Source organism: Chrysochloris asiatica, unplaced genomic scaffold (assembly GCF_000296735.1).
Source record: "Chrysochloris asiatica unplaced genomic scaffold, ChrAsi1.0 scaffold00588, whole genome shotgun sequence".
NCBI lineage: Eukaryota > Metazoa > Chordata > Mammalia > Afrosoricida > Chrysochloridae > Chrysochloris > Chrysochloris asiatica.
In genome coordinates, this window is record NW_006409106.1 from 405,305 (window position 1) to 426,761 (window position 21,457).

Below are 21,457 nucleotides of genomic sequence, written 5' to 3' on the forward strand. Positions count from 1 at the left end.
TAGGTCTGTGATGAACTGGAAATAAAAACAACTCGTTTTTTATCACATGCAGTTTAAAGCAGCGTTGCCTTAAAGAAGCAAGCACAGTAAATCGTAGACTTAGACACAGAATTTAGCGAATCAGGCACTAGCTTAGACACAGAATTTAGCGAATTGCACAAGTCTCACACTACCCGCTTTGGAGCTCATTAGCCTATCTGAAGTCGGAGAAGCCCGGCAGAAGTCCCCGGGGAGGCCAGGGCGGGGCCTAACGTGAGGCGTGGAGTTTCACGCCACTCAATTCTGGGGGCAGAGCTAGCGCAGGCTCTTACAAGAATTTATTTCCGGCGCTCTAGCCAGCACACGTGCTACTCTATGGTATCTCGGGTTCCCTCTGGCTGTACTCTGGAGGACCGCTCTCGTTTCCTTTTTGGCGGCGAGAGGTCCCGCAGCAGCGGCTGAGCTGGAAGAAAGATGGCGGCAGCGGTGCGACAGGATTTGGCTCAGCTCATGAATTCGAGCGGCTCTCATAAAGATCTGGCGGGCAAGTGAGTGTTTTTCTAGGGGGCACGGGAGAGAAGAGGTAGGGAGGGAAGTCACAGGACTTGTTCTCCTGGGATTGACTGCGGTTCTTGGATCTGAGGTTAGGAGAGGGCCTGAAGACCAAGGGGGCGGGCCTGAGGTCGGTTGGAGAGGCAAATGTTGGGAGCAACTGAAAGCTGGAGGGGACCTGGTTCAAGAGTCTTTGGGCCCGTACTTATGGGATGATTGTCAACTTGTTCGGTACTTAATAGCATCCTTACCGGCCCTTCGCGATCTTAGAAGCGCGGTCTGCGGGACTACTGCTTCCAAGGCCTTGCTCAGCCTCGTCTCTTCGCTGGCCGGCCTCTCACACCCAATTCTGCCTTGTCTTTGAGACTCTCCGCCTCTTCCCCCCCCTTTTTTTTTAATTGAGAGAAATAAATATTTTGAGACTCTGCTGAAGAGTTTCCTTGGGGAGATGGTTTCTCTGGGCTGACTGGGGTTGAGGAGGCAGGGCCGCTGTCCTGTATAGAACCTCTAGGAACATTAGTGGGTTCTTGTGTTTTTGGTACTCTCTTCTGCCACCATTTCTGAAAAAGGGAATGTATTTTGGTCATATAGGCGGAGTGCCCTCATAACGTGGGTCAGGATGGCTAACGTAGTGTGGTATTTGCAAGAACCTGGATTGTTAGGAATTTTGTCGGAATTGGTCTACTCCAGGTTAAAATCTTAAACTTGTGACTTCTGTGTCCCTCACTGCTCAGCAGTCAGTTGCTAAACAGTGTGTATACATAGAGTGTTGTTGTTAAGTGCCGTCGAGTTGGTTCCGACTCATAGCGACTCTGTATAGGGTTTCCGAGGAGCTGGTGGGTTTGAACTGTCGATTTTGTGGGTCACAGACCAATGGTTATTCTACAGTGTCGTATCAGGAGTCCATATATATAGTTTATATGTACTATACGGCTCTGTTGGATAAACACTGGTCCGCAAGGTCGGTTTGAAACGCAAGGTAGGCGGTTCAAACTCACCAGCTGCTCCTCAGAAGCCCTGTAAAGGGTTGCTGTGAGTTGGAACTGATTTGATGGCACTTAATAGCAACAACAAAAACTACCTGGACATTTAAATCTTAACCTTTTCTGTGGCGGTAAATATTTACGTTTATCAGTGGGGAGTGTAACACTGTGGGTTAATGTGCTGCATTATTGCAAAGTCGATTTGATCTGCAAGATTGTCAGTTCCAGCTCACCAGCTGCTCCACGGAAACCCTATACAGAGTCGCTATGGGTCGGAACCGACTCAACGACACTTTACAACAACAACAATTTTAGGCTTATAACTACCTGTGCCCCAATCTCCCATCAGGAAGATGGAGATAATTACAGTACTCATTCATTGAGTTGCCAGAGAATAAAAATGAGCATGTGTGTGTTTGTATTTGTGTCCCCATGTTGTTTCATTTGGTATCTTAACTGAGGTTTTCTTACATGACCAAGGGAGCATTCCAAGAGGGTGAGTGGAAGCTTCAAGATCTCTAGCTTTAGAAATTGTACAACATCAGTTCTCCAGGGATGGTCAAAGTCACAAGACCAACCCAGATTCAAAAGGAGGAAAGTTGGAGTCTTCCTCTTATGGGAGGAACAGCAAAGTTACTTTGCAAAAGATGCAAACAGAAGGAGACATAATGCATTGCAGACAATTACTCTAACATCCCGCTACTTGAGGTTATAGTGCAGAGTAAATAAAAGAAGGTTTGTAGAGCTTTTAGCCTTCTTCTCTCCAGGCACATAGTAAGTGCTCCATAAATGGCAGCCAATGCAGAGCTAGCTAGCAACTCCATTAGAGTTGCTTTCTGAAAAGTCTTGGTATTTTCTGTAGTTACATATTCTTTTGTCCTCTTTCCAGCAAGAATGAAATGTCATCCTATCTAATCAAGAATGTGTCTAGATAGTTACTTTCATAACAAAACAGTCTGCCAGCTACATGCTTCATGAGAGAAACACTTTTGAAATCGAACAATTGTTTTAGGGTTGATGCTTACAGTAACAAGATGGCAAAGGATTCTGTATTCGTTAATGATGGAGTCTATTGGTTTTCTAAAATTCTAATGCTTCTGTTCCCAGCAAGGAGCCCTGATGGCACATTGAGTTAAATATTGGGCTGCTGACTGCAAGGCCAGTATTTCAAATCCACCAGCTGCTCCTTGGGAGAAAGTTGAGGCTACCCGCTCCTGTAAAGATTTAGTCTTAGAAATCCTAAGGAGGAGTTGGACTCTGCGATGTGGTTGCTGTGACTTGTCATCAACTTGATGGCAGTGTGTGTGCTCCCACTAATTAGCAGAGTATCTATCAAAGAGTTGTTGTTGGTAAGTGATGTGGAGTTGATTCCGATTCATAGTGACCCTGTAGAGCATTTCCAAGGTTTTTATCTTTCTCCTGTAGAGTGACTCGTGGGCTCAAACTGCAGACCTTGTGGTTTGCAGTCTAGGATGGACTCAAGCGTGGCCACAGTAGTGAGGTTGGCCCAGGATCGGGCAGTGTTTCGTTCTGCTGTGTATAAGGTCGCTATGGGTCGGTACCAACTCAATGGCACCTAACAACAACAATAACTTATTATTCAATAATTATTGATTAAATCAGTGAATAACTAGAAAGGGAGAACTTGTAGGTAGGAGTCTCACAAAATATGTGGAAAATCCTTTTTTTGGGTCACAAACTTTTTGAAGCTCCCTCGTACTTGAATTTAGGTTTGTCTACTCTAGCAAGCTAATCCACTAGATTGTACTCTGACTTCTTTTATATATTGTGAATTCATATAATTCTCTAAAGTTGATACAAAAAGTTGACTTCTATAAATTTTAGAGATTGTTTTTGTATGTATTTTACATTGTGTTCGTTAGCTCATATAAAGGCACAGGGGGTGAATCACAGAATTTAGTACAAGGAAAAATTTTCCAGTGGGTTTAGGTCATTACTGTTTTCCTTTCACCCTTAGCCTAAGGATCAGTTGTATACTCATTGTCTTATCTTAGCGCTTTGTTGTTGTTATGTGCTGGGGAGTCTGGGAGTCATTTTGACTCATAGTGACCCTACACAGGGTTTCCGAGGCTGTAAATCTTTACGGGAGCAGACCGCCTCATCTTTCTCCCACGGAACTGCTGGTAGTTTTGAACTGCTGACCTTGTGGCTCGTAGCCTGATTCGTAACCACTACGCTACCAGAACTTACTACCAGTTTAATGGGCTTCAACTTTTTTTTTTTTTAAGTGTTTTATTGTGAATTATGTGATAGTTTACATGGGAGAACTTTAGTTTTACATTCATTCTATCGTATATTGGTATATTGTTTCATTGCCATGGTTACAATCCCCTCCATGCATCATCAACCACCCAAAGGGTATACCCTGAAGGCCCACCCCTCCCCCATAGCCGCTCCTAGACTGGAAAGTTAATCACTCCCCTCCTTGCTATAAAACATCTACATTTACGTTTCCAACCCTCACTATCGGTCCTGATAACAATTATTCACTATTGTATCACAAGAGACCCATCTGCATTTCATTTCATCAGCCCCGCCTAGACAGATTAGATAGTACTCACTGGAGAGTCTACCTTCCTCCAGGCCCTCTGGATCTAGGTTTCCTTTTGAAAGCTTGTAAGCCAGTCACTTCTTGCCTTTGTGGCTCCACCCCCCCACCCCCATTTTGGGTAGCCAATGTCCAAGTTGCCCATCCCTGTCTACTCTGTGTATGGAGGGGGTGGAAATGATTCTTGCTGTAAGGATTTGTTCCCTCTTTTTAGCTACTATATCCATAGGTGTAGGTCAAGTTCATCAAATTGTATCAGATTACTCTTTTTTTCCTCTTCTTTCTTCTTCTGGTTGAGCTCTGATCATCCAGTCATTGAAGCCAGGTCAAGTGAGTATTATGTGCAAGTGTGGGTGTTCTTATGCATATGCCCTCTCTTCTTATCAGCTAGATGCTTCACTCTCTCCACTCTAGTCCTCTGTGGCTATGTCACTGACTCTGGGCCCAGGAGTCCCCAGGTCTTGCCAAACTGTTGGCCAACCAGGTCTCCACCCGGTTTCACAGGAGTCTGTTGAACGTTGTAGGGCTTAGCTTGCAGCTTCATTGCTGTTTTTCCCTCACTTACCCTTCTCGGTGATGAGCTTGGTCACTAATGGGATTCAACATTTTTGACATTTTTTTCAGTTATCTTTTTTTCAACATTGTGTTTGAAACTTTTAAAACATACAACATAAGGAAGAGACTTTTTCTTTTTTTAACTTTTTATTGTGAATTGAATGAAGGTTTACAGAGCAGATCACCAGTTTTACATTCAATAAATAAAAACTTCATTTTATTTCAATGATTGCCATTCTCTCCCCTGTAATACCAGGCATCCTGCTTGCTCCCAGTGTTTCTTATTACCATTCCCTCCTCCTTCCTAACCCTTCTGAACTTTGCCCTTAGGCAAATGCTGCCCTTTTGATATTGAGTGATTGAGCTTTCCATGTTGAGCATACCTTACTAGTGTTGTTGTCCATACTTTTCTTCCACTCTATCCTGGACCTTCTAATATGACTCCTTTCAGAGCAATTGGTAATGGTAGCTGGGCATTATCTAGTCTTTTGGTCTTAGGGTCGTAGAGACTAATAGTCACATGTTCTCTTTGTCCATTTGATCAGTTGATTCCAGACATCTTCAGTTTTCATTGTTTTCTTTCCTATGCACAGGGAGATATCAATAGTTGTACCGTAGATGGCCACTCATGTGCTATTAAGATTCCAATAACATTGTTTTTGTGGTCTGTGTTATACCAGTTGACCATGGTGTCCTCTGAGACTATGGTCATTGAATGCCAGGCCCAACAACTTGTTCCCTCAAAGTGTTTGGTAATGTCTAAGAAGTTTTCATAACTTTGTCTCCGGTGTGCCTCACCACTTTCATAGATATGTTTCCTCTAGCTAACCTTTATACATACTCTTACTCTGCCTCTCATACCCATTCAGCCTATGTATTTGTCCATGTATCAACAGATCACTTTCGTTGCAGGGTTATGTATATAACAGTACTTGCTTCTAATCCCTTTAACTTTTGCTTCCTACCTATGTCTTCCCCTGTCTTTATCATTCTTCTGCCGACCTCTCCTTTTGTTATATATTGTCTTCCTCTTCATCCAAGTTAGCACGAGTCTACCTTCTAGTCAGTGAATTATTCTTCCTTCCCTCCCAACCCTGGTAACCAGAAAGAATGTTTCTTTTAGTATGAAAACATATTCTTTTTACAGTATTGATCTCATATAATATTTGTCATTTTGTGATTAATTTCACTCAGTATAATGTCTTTTAGGTTCATCCATGCTATGAAGTATTTTGCAGATTCATTGTTATTCTTCAGTGTTGTGTAGTGTTCCATTATATCAAAGTGTGTTTATCCTTTCTTCCGTTGGTGGGTATTTAAGCTGAGTGAAGAGAATTTTTACAATGAATACTTGTATGCCAACCACTTAGATTTTTTTCATTAACATTTTATTATACTTTTCAATATCTATCTATCCTGTATTTATACTTTTTATTGCAAACTGCATCAAATGATCTATCATCAAAACTGCATATCAGACCCCTTTGCCCAACTTCAAGAGGAGGTAAAATAATCAGCTTGAGCCCTAAACAGATTTCTATGAGACAGAGGTCATACCTATGTGCTTCCACTCTCCAACCTTATTACTACTTCTGAACCCCCTGTCCCCCCCATAGCACTCTCTAGGTACTCCTCTGCTAGGTTGATGATTTGTTGCAATAGTCACACTCAACTCTACAGACCATATTCATAATTATGGGGCTTATTAGAAAGGTAACTCTTAACTATTCAGGATCAGGAACAGGTTCAATTTGGAGGTGTAACAGGAACAACTCAGGATACAGTTAGTTCTTTGATCAAGACAGCTACTTGTGGATCGAATGGAAATAGGAACCATAGGTAGGAAGTGGAATCACTGTTGTTGCATAGAGGTGATTGCAGTCATGGAGATGAGACAAACTCTGATACACACCTTTTTTGATTTTAAGCCATTCAGTGTCCCTTGTTCTATTTGAACAGCAGTATGTGCAGTTTCTGCATGAGCACAATTAAGTGTTCTGGAATTCCCATTCTTTGCAGTGTTATCCATGGTATCCTGTGATCACACAGTTGTGCTTTTGCATAGTCAGTAAAGTAAAAAGTAAACATCTTTCTGATATTCTTTGCTTTCAGCCAAGATCCATCAGATGTCAGCAGTAGTATTCCTCATTCCATGTCTTCTTCTGAATCCAACTTGAGTTTATGGCAGCTCCCTGTTGATGTGCTACTGTAGCCACTTTTGAAGAAAATTTCAGCAAAATTTTACTTGCATGTAATATTAATGATATATTGTTGCATAATTTCTGCATTTGTAGGATCATCTTTCTTTGGAATGGGTACAAATATGGATTTCTTCTAATCTGCTGGCCACAGAGTTTTCTTTCAAACTTGCTGACATAGATGAGTGAGCTTCTCCAGTGCTCACTCCTTTATACCATTTCAATTTGTATTCCGTCAATTCTTGAGGCCTTATTTTTCTACAGTGCCTTTTGTGTAGCTTGGACCTCTTCCTGCAGTACCTTTGGTTTTTGATCATATGTTTCCTCCTTTTTAAAAAAAAAAAATACTGTGAATTGAGTGTAGACTTACAGACAAGATAATCACTTTTACACTCACTAGATTATACACTTTGGTGCATCTCACTGATTGAAATCCCCTCCATACAACAACGATTTTTCCACTTCTTCCTTGTGTTTCCTATTTCCATTCCATCCACCTTCCCATCCTTTCTCAATGTTGTCCTTAGGTAAATGTTGCCATTTTGATTTTGAATAATTGACCATTCCATGGTGAGCATACTTTACTAGTGCTGTTGTTCCTCCTATATTGCTTGGCTGAAAATTGGATCAAGCTCCTTTCTAGACCTAAAGGTTGGTCAAGGGCAGTAGTGTAGGGTTCCACCAGTTTCTTTCTGACCATTAAGTCTAGTCTTTTTTTTTTTTTAAATAGTTTCAAGTTTTGTTCTACATTTTTTGCCACTCTATCTTAGACCTTCTAATGTGATCCCTTTCAGAGCATTTTGTAGTGTGGTAACTGGGCACAATATAGTTCTGGTCTTAGAGTTCTGGAGGCTGATGTTTACATGATCCATTAGTCCATTGGACTAATTGATTCCAAACATCTTCAGTTCTCATCACTCTTCTTTCTTCAATTCTCTTTGCACATGGAGAGACCAATAGTTGCACCTTAGATGGCACTCATGAGCTCTTAAGATCCCAGACATTACTCACCAATGTCAGATGTAGAAAATTGTCTTTGTGGATTATGGTATGCTAATTGGCTGTAGGGAGACTATGGTCCCTCTTGAAATGGTTGAATGTTGACTCATTCTTTTTGGTACAGTGATTATGTATTTTTTTCCATTGCTGCTTTCTGCATTGTTCAATAATTTGTCCATAAAACCAAGCCCATTACTATTGAATTGATTTCAACTAGTAGCAACCCTATATAACATTTCTGAGATTATAAGTCTTTATGGGAGCAGATAGCCTCATCTGCTTATCTGTGGAGTAGCTAGTGGGTTTTAACCACCAACCTGTAGTTAGAATTGTAACTCACAGAGCATCAGGGCATCAGTATTGCAACTTGAGCCTTGTTGACATTTCTGTCAACATTTCAGCTTGAGGACTGCTGAACATGTTCTTCCCTTTTAGTTTTCTAACTCTAGGTCTTTACACATTTCATTATAATACTTTACTCAGTCTTCTCAAGCTGCCCTTTGAAATTTCTATGGGTTGGCTGGTATGGGCTGGGACAGTGAAAATGACTTGGCTATGTATATTACATCATCCAGAAGGCTAGCCTGAGTTTGTTCATGTGGCAGCAGCAGGGTTCCAAGACACAGAGAAGTGTACAAAGTTTCCTGAGGTCTTTACTCAGTTTTGGCACTTCACTGCCACCATATTCTATGGGTCAAAGCAAACTCAGATTCAAGGGCTATTGAAATAAACTCTGCTTCTTGATGTGAAAAGCTACAAAGTCACTATTGCAATGGGGTGTGGATACAAGGAATTATATAATTTTTAGTAAAAAATATTTTGTAAATACTCTGCCTTGTTAAAGGAACTATTCTGGCACTGTAGGATATCGGATTGATAACTGCAGGTTGGTGGATCAAACCGTGCAGCAGCTCTGAGGGAGAAGATGAGATTGCTCCCATAAAGATTGACATTCTTTGAAACCCTAATAGGGTCATTATGAATCACAATCAGTTCAGTGGCAGTAGTTGGGCTACCCTGCTTTTGAGTTGAGCGTCATTTAATTTCTTAAATCAGTGGGTTCTCTCATTAGTACTAAGACGTTTTTAACTCTATTTTTATATGTTGCCTCTGCCTCTTTCTGTTTTCTCTTTCAGTATTCCAGTATTAGGTCCTCAAATTGTATCCTTTGTATCCCATACTTTTTTTTCTGCACTTTGCACTTCAGTGTTTTATTTTGTATATGTTCTTTGGACCTATCTTCTAGTTAATGAATTTTTAAACATTTTATTTAATTTTAGTGAAAATGCACACAAGCAAACACACACCCATTCAACACTTTGTACCTATGCAGGTCATTAACACTGCTTACATACTTTACGTTGTGTCCCATTCTCCTTATTTCTCCCCATATTATTTCACTACCCTTACCTTACACTCTGTGCTCTTAAGTTGTCACCTGTGTTGTAGAGGAGCTCTGGTGACACAGTGGTTAGAGCACTTGACTGTTGATCAGAAAGTCAAGTCCATCAGCTGCTCCCCAGGAGAAAGATGTGGCAGTCTGCTTCCATAAAGATTTACAGCCTTGAAAAGAAGGGGGCAGTTCTGTTCTGTCCTACTAGGTTGCTATGAGTCACAATTGACTTCATGCCAGTGGGGTTTTGGATTTGTCCATTTAATCTCAAACAGATATTTTTTAAATTTGAATTTAAAATTTTGGTTTGAGAGGTTGGGTGGATAGGTAGGGTGAGTAAGAGTAAGGAGTTAGGGTTTGAACTATGGCTAAGTCTACACTGGACCTGATTCAAAATGAAGAGAAACAGCTGTAAACATCCATTAATACCAGAACATGGAATGTATGAAGTATGAATCTAGGAAAATTCAAAATAGTCAAAAATGAAATGGAACACATAAACATTAAAATCCTAGGTACTAGGATTGGAGCTGAAATGGACTGGTATTGGCCATTTTGAATCAGACAATTCCATGTTTTACTATGCTGGGAATAACAAATTGAAGAGGAATGGGGTCACATTCATCATTAAAAAGAACATGTCCAGATCTGTCTTGAAGTACAATGCTGTCTCTAATAGGATAATATCCATGCACTACAGGGAAGACCAGTTAATACCACTATTATTCAAATTTATGCACCAAACACTAAAACCAGTGAGGATGTAATTGAAGAATTCTACCAAATTGATCCTGTTCCTGATCCTGTTGTCTTTCTAATAAGCCCCGTATTTTTTGAAAGAGCACAGTGCTCAAGGTAAACATTCATTATTGAATAAACTAAATTGTTGTTTAGTTCTAAGGTGACTTCATGTGATAATTTCAGTTTAAGGCTTAAAGTTGTTTCCATGCAATAGATTCAGGGTTTCCTCCAGTCTCTGTATCCAGTAAGTCTAGTTTCCAATACGAATTTGCATTTCTGTTTTGCTTTTTTACCTTCTTTTGTTCAAGATCCAACTGTTGGATCCTTAATCAAAACATTCAGTAATGATTGCCTAGCACTATCCAATTCTTGTGGTCTCATAACAAAGGCTGTAGTAGTTCATGAAGGCAGTTAGACTTATAGTCCATTTCCTTCTTAAATTCTTGGATCTTATTCTTCCACTGGTGTTTCAGGTGTTCACATACACTGAAACCCTCCCTCTGCCCCTGCACTCCTCCACACCCCTTCCAGGCATTATTCACTGAACTAGGGAGTCCTGGTATGGTGCTGCGGATTAATTCACTGGACTGCAAAGTCGGTTTGAACTGCAAGGTTGGCAGTTCAAGCTCACCAGCCACTCCTTGGAAACGCTGCACAGGGTCGCTATGGGTCAGAACTGACTTGAAGGCACACAACAACAACAAACCCTCTAGCCTGTGAATAGCTTTGCCTTCGTTCCTACCCCTAACAACCAGTATAGATTTTCTTTTTTCTTTTTACTTTCAACCAATCAGATGTTTTATTTCATTAACTTTTTATAACAGTGATGTCATACTATATCTGTCTTTTTGTGATTGGCTTATTTCATTCAGTATAATGTCCTCCAGGTTCATCTGTGTTGTGAGGTGTTTCACAGATTCCTTGCTATTCTTCAGCATTGTGTAGTATTCCATTGTGTGTGTGTACCAAAGTTTGTTTCATCACTCTTCTGTTGATGGACATTTAGGCTGTCTCCATCTTTTAGCTATTGTGACACTGCTGCTATGAACATGGGTGTGAATATATCTATTTGTGTTGCAGCTTTTTTTTTGAACTCTAGCTCAGATGGCTTTTCTTTTAAAAACAAACACAAGTCAAACCAGACAGTATATCCTACCTGCAGAACTCAAGTCATATGCCTCCCACATCACAAAAGTGTAACAGATTTGCCGATAGTGGGAGAACCAGGATGCATGGCAGCCACACGGCCGGCGTTCATACAACTCAGGGATGCCACGTTCCGGTCGGGAGATGACACATGGCAGGCAGGGTCAAGCTGGGGACAGGCGAGGTGGACCTCTAGGGAACAGACCTTTGCTGGTGAACGCTGTGGAAATAAATAAACATGGAGCACTTGCTGTGGCAGCCTTTAAATTATCGAGATGTTGGGACAGAGACACGGTGACATGCTAGACACTTGCTAGACCAGAGTTTGCTTCTTTGAACAAGACGCCGAATGTGGAGATGAGGGCCCTGGGGACACGTCAGTACGGTCACAAGTGGTGGGCTCTCAGTAGGCCCCCTACACGTCAGAGGTAGGGGAGGTGGGGGCTGCAAGGTGGCTAGACTAAGCACCATGGGAAATGCACCCCAGTAGCCCCCTGCCTCCAGATCAGGGACTCAGATCCACAGTAGTCAAGAGTGGGCTAGATCACCTGTCCCATGTCAATTCAGATCACCCTGGTGGGGTCGCTGTGGCTGGGAAGGAGGGATTAGTGCAGTTTATTTATTTATTTTTAAATGTTTTATTGTAAATTGTATGATAGTCTACATGGGAGAGCATCAGCTTTACATTCATTCCATCATCCATCATTTCATTGGCATAGTTACCATCCTGTCCATGCATCCTCACCCAACCAAGGGGTGTACCCTGTAAGCCTACACCCCCCCCCCCCCCCCACCACAGTCCTCAGCCCCTTTCCGTCTCCTGATCCCAAGTCCCCAGCCACACCATCTCTTGACGTCATCTTCTCTGCCTCCATCTCAGGCCTCACCGCCTCTCTGGGTAGGATTCCGCTCTTCACTCTTCTCCATCGATGGTCCCAGGGTCCTCCGCTCCTAGACTGATAAGTTAAATCACTCCCCTCTTTGCTACAAAATGTCCATCTTTAGATTTCCAACCCTCACAATCAGTCCTGATAACAATTATTCACCACTGCATCACAAGAGACCCATCCGTATTTCATCAGCCCTTCCTGGACAGGCTGGACACCACTCACTGGAGACTCTACCTTCCTCTGTGCCCTTTGGATCTAGGTTCCCTCTTGAAAGCTTGTAAGCAAATCACTTCTTGCCTTTGTATCCCTCCCCCCATTTGGGTAGCCAATGTCCAAGTTGCCCATCCCTGTCTACCCTTTGTGTGAAGGGGGTGGGAATAGTTCTTGCAGCAGGGATTTGTTTCCTTTTTTGAGTTACTGCATTCATAGGTGTAGGTCCTGTTTATTGAATTGTATCAGATGATGCTTTTTTTCTTTTTTTCCTCTTCTTTCTTCTTTGGGTTGAGCTCTGTTTATCCAGTCATTGAAGTCCGGTCATGTGGGTATCATCTGCAAGTGTGGGTGTTCTTACGTCTGTCTGGCCTCTTTTTTTCGGCTGGCTGCCCCGCTCTTCACTCTAGACCTCTGTGGCTGTGTCATTGACTCTGACCCCATGAGTCCCCAGATGTTGCCTCACTACTGGCCGACCAGGTCTCCACCCGGGTTCACAGTAGTTTGCTGAATGATGTAGGCCTTGCTCGCCACTTCATTGATGTTCTTCTGTCACTTCCCCTTCTGGGTGACTAGCGTGGTTGTCAGTCAAAGCGTATATTTCCCTTCCGTCTTAGTCTTGGAAGAGAATTTGCACTGGGAGGATCTGACCACTTGCCTTGATGTCTCCTGGACAAGCCACCTGCATGTTCTTGTAACAGTCGGAATGCCTATAGTGTTTTGTATTTTTACTGTATGTCCTTTCAAGAGGTATCTTCTGGTTTTCTAGGTGCTCCCGGCTGGTCTGCTTGTCCTTTCAAGTGGAAAAATTTCCCATCACTGAAGGTCTGGATGTGGTTCGGGCTTCCACCTATACTCCCATGTAATGCAGAGGCTCCTCAGTAAACCTCCTTCACTGGACACATTGTAGTCCCATTTTAGGTATTCTAATCAGTTATAGGCAGAAGATGGGTTTAAAAGCTTTCCATGTTGATATTTCTGGTTATTCCTTTCTCTCCCCCTCTAGTGTCTGTTTTATAATGTATTGCAAGGAAAACCATGATTCAAAAGGCAGCCAAGCATCTTAACATTATTCCCCACTTTTCCCCAGTCCATCCATGTCTCAGTCTCTGTATTCCAGAGCCCTGTTGTTCCAAAGCTGTGCCTACATCAGTTTTTACGTCTGTCCCATTTAGCCCATTTATACCTGTCTATTTGTTCTCCCATAGTGCAGCTTATTTCTTAAGGATATATACCAAGTAGAGGAATTTCTATTTCTTATTCTTATTTGAGAAAATGTGACAGTATTTCTATTTCTTATTTGAGAAAATGTCACACCATTTTCCACAGTGGTTTCACCATTTTACAGTCCCACCAGCAGTATAGGAAGGTCCCAGTGTCTCCACATTCTCGCCAGCATTGTTAATTAGTTTCTGTTTTTTTGAACTTTGTGATAATGCCGGAGTAAGATGATAATGCATTGTTACTTTGATTTGCATCTCTCTAATGCCTAGTGATTGTAAACATTTCTGCATGTTTTGTTTTTGAAATTTTTTATTGTGAATTGAATGAAGGTTTACAGAGCAGATCATCAGTTTTACATTGAACCAATCTTAAACTTTGTTTCATCTTGATTACAATTCCTTCCATGTAACAACAGTTTTCCCACTTACTATTCTGATTTCGGTTCTATCCTCCCTCCCACCCCTTGTGAACTTTGTCCTTAGGCAAATACTGCCCCTGAATGGTTGATCATTGCATGGTGAGCATGCCTTACTAGTGTTGTTGTCCCAGCTATCTATACATGTAGTGGTTATGAATCAGGCTGTGAACCGCAAGGTCAGTAGTTCGAAACTACCAGTTGTTCCGCGGGAGAAAGATGAGGCTTTCTGCTCCCGTAAAGATTTACAGCCTCAAAAACCCTGTGCAGGGTTGTTATGAGTCGGAACTGACTCCATGGCACATAACCACCACCATTTGGATGAAGAGTGAATCATGAGTGTGATTTCTGTATTAGACCTGATTTGTGGCCGAGAGCCATAGTCTTGGGTTCCTTCACTCTCTTTTCTACCAGTAAGACTGGTCTTTTTTTTTTTTTTTTTTATAATTTTGAGTTTTGTTCCGCTCTACCCATGACCTTCTAATGTGATCCCCTGTATAGCAGTTTGTATTGGTAGCTGTACACCATCTTGTTCTTCTGGTGTTTGATATGTGGAGACTGATGTTCACATGGTTCATTAGACTAATTGATTCCAAGCATGCTCCATTTTCATCACTCTTCTTTCTTCCACACATGGAGATACCAATAGTTACACCTTATAATAATTTTTAAGTTTATTGTATTTTTAATTATATTATAAATGAAACTTCATTTTCTTGCCAAGGCTTGGCTTTATCTAAATGAACTTGATAAGTATAATTACATTACAGTCTGTTTCTGATAATTCCAATATATGGAATTCCAGTGTGTTTTTGTTGCCTAGCTCATATTTGTCATGTACCTTATAATTTTTATTGGAAAATTACTTGAAAAATGTGTGTTTGCAAACAGTTGGAGATCAAGAATATTATCTTTCAGAGAAGACTTTTATGTCTTTCTGCCAGACACTTGAGGGTGTTAGCAGCCTAAGGTCATCTCTTCAGAATTTTAAAACTTTCATAGATAATCCATGGACTATAACTTACTTCCAGAATGTTAGTGTTTCTTCTTCTGTCAAGGAAGCCATTCTTCTAGCTTTTTTGTTGGTTTTGTGCCACCGAGTTAGTTCTGACTCATTGTAACCCTGTATAGAGTTTCCAAGGCTGCAGATCTTTATGGGAGCAGAAAGCCTCATCTGTCTCCCAAGGAGCGAGTGGTAGATTCGAACTGCAGATCTTGCGGTTTGCAGTCCAACTTGTAATTCACTACACTGCCAGGGCTTCTTTCTAGCTTTCTTTGCTGTTGTTATTAAGTACTGTAGAGTTGGTTCTGACTCATAGCGACCCTGTATAGGATTTCAGAGGAGTGGCTGGTGGGTTTGAATTGTCATTCTTGCTGCTGAAACTGAACTTGGGGTCCAGCGCATTATCCTGCAGTGGCCACATTAGAAATTGTAATTTAACTCTCAGCTAACAGCAGATTGGTAGAGTACTTTAGAGGAGAGCCCACTTCCTCACCAGAAGTGCCACTCTTCCTCTCAACTGTCTTGCCAGGCAGCAGAAGCCCTTTCCTGGGACTGTGGTTTAAAATGTCATTGCACTTCTATTCGGTTTTATTTTCTTGTTAGATTTTATGATATATTGCTGTTCTTATTGTTGTTCTTAAGTGCCATCGAGTCCCTTGTGGTGGTGGTTATGTACTGTGGAGTCAGTTCTGACTCATAGCAGCTCTGTACAGGGTTTCAGAACCTGTAAATATTTACAGGAGCAGAAAGACTCATCTTTCTCCTGCGGAACAGCTGCTGGTAGTTTTGAACTGCTGACCCTGAGGTTAGTAGCCCGATTCGTAACCACTACGCTACTAGAGCTCTGTATTGAATCTGTTAGGATTTTGAGTATAGGGTTTACTCGAAGCAGTTGGTAGGTTTGAAACTCCAACCTTGTGGTTAGCAGTCCATTGCTTATTCTACAGTGCCACACCAGGACACACACTTTCTCTCTCTCTCTCTCTCTCTCTCTCTCTCTCTATATATATATATATATATACACACACACACACACACATACACATTTGAAGTAGTCATGTTCTATCAATCATTGGTCACTGAATTGTTTCTAGGGAAAACAAGCAAAAAGTCATTGAGAAGACAAGACAGAAGGAAAAGGTCAAAATGGATGTCAGAAGAGACACTGAAACTTGCTATCCTGTGTAAAGATGCCAAAGCAAATGGAAGAAATGAGGAGATACAAGAGATGAACAGGAAATTTCAAAGATCAGCTTGAGAAGATAAAGCCAAATATTACAACAAAGTGTGCGAAGATCTGGAGTCAGAAAACCAAAAAGGAAACATTTCTCAGGATGGAGGAACTGAAGAAAAAATTCAAGCCTTGACTTTCATTATTTAAAGATTCTCTGGGCAAACTATTGAATGATGAAGAAAGCATCAAGAGAAGATGGAAGGAATACACAGAGTCACTGTACTAAAAGGAAATGGGTAATGTTCAGCCATTTCAAGAGGTGGCACATGATCAAGAGCCAATGATACTGAAGGAGGAAGTCCAAGGTACATTGAAGGAATTGGCAAAGAACAAGGCACCAAGGAATTGATGGAATAAAAATTGAAATCATTCAAGAAAGTGAGGCAGCACAGGAGACACTGGAAGACAACTGTCTGGAAGAGATCCATATTTGTGCCATTCCAAAGAGAGGTGGCCCAACGGAATGCAGAAATCATCAGACAGTTTCTTTGATATCCCATGCGAATGAAGTTTTACTAAAGGTAATACAGAAACAGCTGCAAGCATATCTTGACAGAGAACTTCCAGAGGTTCAAGTCGATTTAAAAGAGGCCATGGAATGAGGGATATCATTGCTGATGTCCGATGGATCTTGGCTGAAAGCAGAGAATACCTGTGCTTTATTGACTACGCAAAGGCTTTCTTTCGATTGTGTGGATCATGACAAGCTATGGACAACATTGCGAAGTATGAGTATTCCAGAACACTTAGTTGTACTCATGAGGAATCTGTACCTGGACCAAGAAGCAGCTTTTCGAACAGAGCATGGGAATACTGAATGTTTTAAAATTAAGAAAAGTGTGCGACAAGGATGTATTATTTCACCATACTTATTCAGCCTGTATGCTGATGATGTCCTTCCTCAAGGGACTGGTCACTCCTGATAACATGTACAAAGTATGAGCGACAAAGTCTTGTGATCCTGGCTTCTAAGGAGCATTCTGGTTGTACGTCCAACACAGATTTGTTCTTCTGTCAGTCAGCGGTACTTTTATTATTCTTCTCCAAAACCGTAATTCAAATGCATCAATTCTTTTATGATCAGATGTGTGTGTGTGTATATGCATGCTAAGGAGCTCTGGTAGCATAGTGTTTACAGATTGGGCTGCTAACCTCAGTGACAGCAGTTGGAAACTACCAGCTGTTTCACGGGAGAAGGATGAGGCTTTCTGTTCCTGTAAAGATTTACAGCCTTGGAAACCCTGTGCCAGGGTTGCTATGAGTTGGAACCAACTCCACGGCACGTAACCACCACCTTATGTATGCTGATGTTGTTAAGTGTCTCCATGTCGATTCAGACTCATAGCAACCCTGTGTATGATTTCTGAGGATCACTGGTGGGTTTGAACCACTGACCTTGTGGTTAGCAATCCAGTGTTTATCCTACAGTTCCACACTGGGACATTTGTTGTTGAGTGGGTTCCAATGCATAGCAACCCATTGTGTAACAGAAAAAACACCATGTGGTCCTCTGCCATCCTCACAATTGCTGCTAAGCTTGAGCCCATTGTAGCTGCCACTGTGCCAGTCCATCTCATTGGGGGTCTCGCTCTTTTTCTCTGCCCCTCCAGTTTACCAAGCATGATGTCTTTCTCCAGAGACTAGTCCCTTCTGACAATATGTCCAAAGTATGAGAGAAGAAGTCTGGCTATCTTGGCTTCTAAAAACATTCTGATTGTACTTCCTCCAGTACAGATTAGTTTGTCCTTCTGGCAGTCCAGCATCCTAACTCAAATGCATCAGTTTTTCTGCAGTTTTCCTTATTCATTGTCCAACTTCTGCATGCATATGAGGCTATTGAAGATACTATGGCTTGCATCAGGTGCTCCTTAGTCCTCAAACTGACATCTTTGCTCTTGAATATTTTAAAGAGGTCTTGTGCAGCAGATTTGCCTAATGAGATACGTAGTTTGATTTCTTGACTGCTGCTTCCTTTAGTGTTGATGGTGGATCCAAGCTAAGTCAAGTCTTTGGCAACTTCAATTTTTTCTCCATTTATCATGATGTTATTTATTGGTTCAGTGGTGTGGATTTTTGTTTTGTTTACATTGAAGTGCAACCCATACAGAAGGCTGTGGTCTTTGATCTTCATCAGTATTTTAAGCCCTCTTTGCTTTCAGCAAGCGAGGTTGCATCATCTGCATATTGTTGTTAAGTGCCGTTGAGTTGGTTCCAACCCATAGTGACCTTGTATAGGGTTTGTGAGAAGTGCTTGGTGAGCTTGAACCTCTGACCTTCTGGTTCAAAACGACTTTGCAGTCCAGTGCATTAACCCACAGTGCCACACCAAGACTCCAATCATCTGCATATTTTTGTTGTTGTTGAGTCCCATTGAGTCAATTCCGACCCATAGCGACCCTGTATAGGGTTTCCATGAAGCAGCTGGTAAGCTTGGACCATCAACCTTGCAGTTCAAATGACTTTGCAGTCTGATGCATTAGCCCACAGCATCACACCAGGACCCCAATCATTTGCATATTGTTGTTGTTGTTAAGTACCATAGAGTCAGTTCTGACTCATAGTGAGTCTGCACAGGGTTCCAAGGCTGTAAATCTTTACAGGAGCAGAAAGCCTCATCTTTGTCCTGCAGAACAGTTGGTACTTTCGAACTGCCGACCTTGGGGTTAGCAGCCCGAATCATTTCCACTATGCTACCAGAGCTCCTTGGTTGGGTTGGGTGCCGTGGAGTTGGTTCTAACTCATAGTGACCCTGTACAGGGTTTCCGAGGCTGTAAATCTTTACGGGAGCAGAAAGCCTCATCTTTTCTCCTACGGAACAGCTGGTAGTTTTGAACTGCTGACCTTGCGGCTTGCAGCCTGATTCGTGACGATTACGCTACCAGAGTGCTTTACCAGAGCTCCTTAGCAGGTTGTTAATTAATGAGCCTTATTCCAATCCTGGTGCCATGTGGTTCATATAATCCAGTTTCTCAGATTATGTGCTGAGCATACAGATTGAAAAGGTGTGATGAAAGAATAAAACCCTGGAGCACACGTTTCCTGATTTTATATTATTCGGTGTCCTCTTGTTCTGCTTGAATGACTGCTTCATGATCTATGTACAGGTTCCTCGTGAGCACAATTAAATGTTCCAGAATACTCATTCTCCACCATGTTGGCCATAGTTTGTCATGATCCACACAGTTGAAAGCCTTTGCATAGTCAATAAAGCACAGGTAAACATCTTCCTTTCTGCGTTCAGCCAAGATCCTCTGATGTCAGCAATGGTATTCCTTGTTCCATGTCTTAGTCAGAATCCTTGAACCTTTGGCAGTTCCCTGTCTATATACTGTTGCAGCCACTTTTGAATTCTCATTAGCAAACTTTTACTTGCATGTGATGTTAATTATATTGTCTAGTAATTTCCACATTTTGTTAGGTCACCTTGCTTTGGAATGTGCACAGATATGGATCTCTTCCAATCAGTTGGCCAAGTCACTGTCTTCCAAATTTCTTTGCATAGTTGAGTGAGTGTGCCTCCAGTGTTTCATCAGTTTGTTGAAAGGATTATAATTTGTATCCCTTCAATTCCGAGTGCCTTGTTCTTTGCCAGTGCCTTCAGTTGCACCTTGTGCTTCTTCGTTATTGATCATATGCTACTTAAAATGGTGAACATCAAACCATTTATTTTTGATTCTGTGACTCTGTGTATTCTTTCCACCTTCAATTGATTTGATGTTTTCTGCATCATTCAATATTTTGCCCAAAAAAATCCCTCAGTTTTTCAAGTTGGGGCTTGTTTTTTTCCCCTTAGTTCTTCCAACGTGTGAAATCTTGAGCATATTCTTCCCTTTTGGTTTTCTAACTCCAGATCTTAGTGCATTTCATTATAATATTTGACTTTGCTTTCTCAAGCTACCCTTTGAAATATTCTGTTCAACTCTTTTACTTCCTCATTTCTTCCATTTGCGCTAACATCTGTCTGCTGGAGAGCAAGTTTCAAAGTCTCTTCTAACACCCATTTTGGTCTTTTCTTTCTTTGTTATCTTCGTAATGATCTTTTGCTTTCTCCCTGTATGATGTCATCCCACAAGTCTTCTGGGTTTCTGTTATTTGTGTGTAATGCATCAAATCTGTTATTGAGATCATCTCTAAATTCACAAATAACAGAAACCCAGAAGAGTTGTGAGATGACATCATACAGGGAGAAAGCAAAGGATCATTATAAACTTGCTCTCTGAGGAGTGGCTGTTGAGCTTGAGCTGCAGACCTCCAGCATTACGCCAGGATTCACTCACTCACTGTCTCTCTCTCAAAAACGAAATGAGAGCGAGTGTGAGAGACAGTGTGAGAGTGCCCAGGTGTGGCACCATAAGATAAACATTTAACCTCAGGATCAGTTTTCACTGCAAAGTCTGCGGTTGAAACTCACCAGCCACTCCTCGGAAACCCTACACAGGGTCTTTGTAAGTGAGAAACTACCCGTCAGCAATTATTAACAACAACAGCATGTATGTTGTTGTTTTTTCCCAACTTATTGTGAATCGAGTGTGGATTTGTACATACAAAAAATCACATACTTTGCTTCATTACATGGTTATAATCCCCTCCATGTACCCACAGTTAACAGTATTTACCTCTGTTCACTTATCTATTTCATTCCTCTTTGTTTCCAGTTACCTTCATCTTTTCTCTGCTGACCTTCCTCTTGTTGTATATTGCCTGCCCTGTCAGCCATGTTAGCGTGTCTCTTCCCACTAGCCCATTGAATACCCACCCCCTTGTCACTTTGTCATACTGTGGTGGCTTGTGAGTTATTGTGATTCTGAAAGCTATGCCACCGGTATTTTAAATACCAGCAGAGTCACCCATGGTGGACAGGTTTCATATGCGCCTCCAAAAGAAGACAGACTAGGAAGAAGGAGTGATGAACCACTTCCGAATATTTAGTCACTGAAAACATTATGAATAGTAGAAGAACACTGTCAAGATATAGTGCCAAAAAACGAGCCCCTCAGGGCACTACTCAGAGTAGAGCTGACTGTGATGACGTGAATAGAGTAAAGCTGGTTTGAAAAATGCCTGCGGGACCTTCATTTGCTGATGGGGCACAACTCAAAATGAAGAGAAGCAGCTGTAAACATCCATTGAAAGTCAGAACATGGAATGTATGAAATATGAATCTGGGAAAATTGCAAGTTGTCAAAAATGAAATGGAACGCATAAACATCGATTTCTTAGGCATTAGTGAGCTGAAATGGACTGGTATTGGCCATTTTGAATCTGAGGACCACATGGTTTACTATGTTGGGAATGCCAAATTGAAGAGGAATGGTGTTGCATTCATTGTCAAAAAGAACATATCCAGGTCAGTCATGAGGTGCAGT

At 41.6% G+C, this 21,457-nt stretch overlaps 1 protein-coding gene across 1 annotated transcript in view; it reads left to right on the forward strand.

Annotated features, from left to right (window-relative positions):
- The first annotated feature begins 323 nt into the window (after window positions 1–323).
- The window catches only part of COPS4 (COP9 signalosome subunit 4), a 52,845-nt gene continuing 31,711 nt past the window's right edge, over window positions 324–21,457 (forward strand). The window contains exon 1 of the mRNA XM_006877754.1: window positions 324–527. Within this exon, the coding sequence (XP_006877816.1) occupies window positions 454–527 (74 nt within the window). The 5' untranslated portion in view covers window positions 324–453. The remainder of the gene's footprint in view (window positions 528–21,457) is intronic.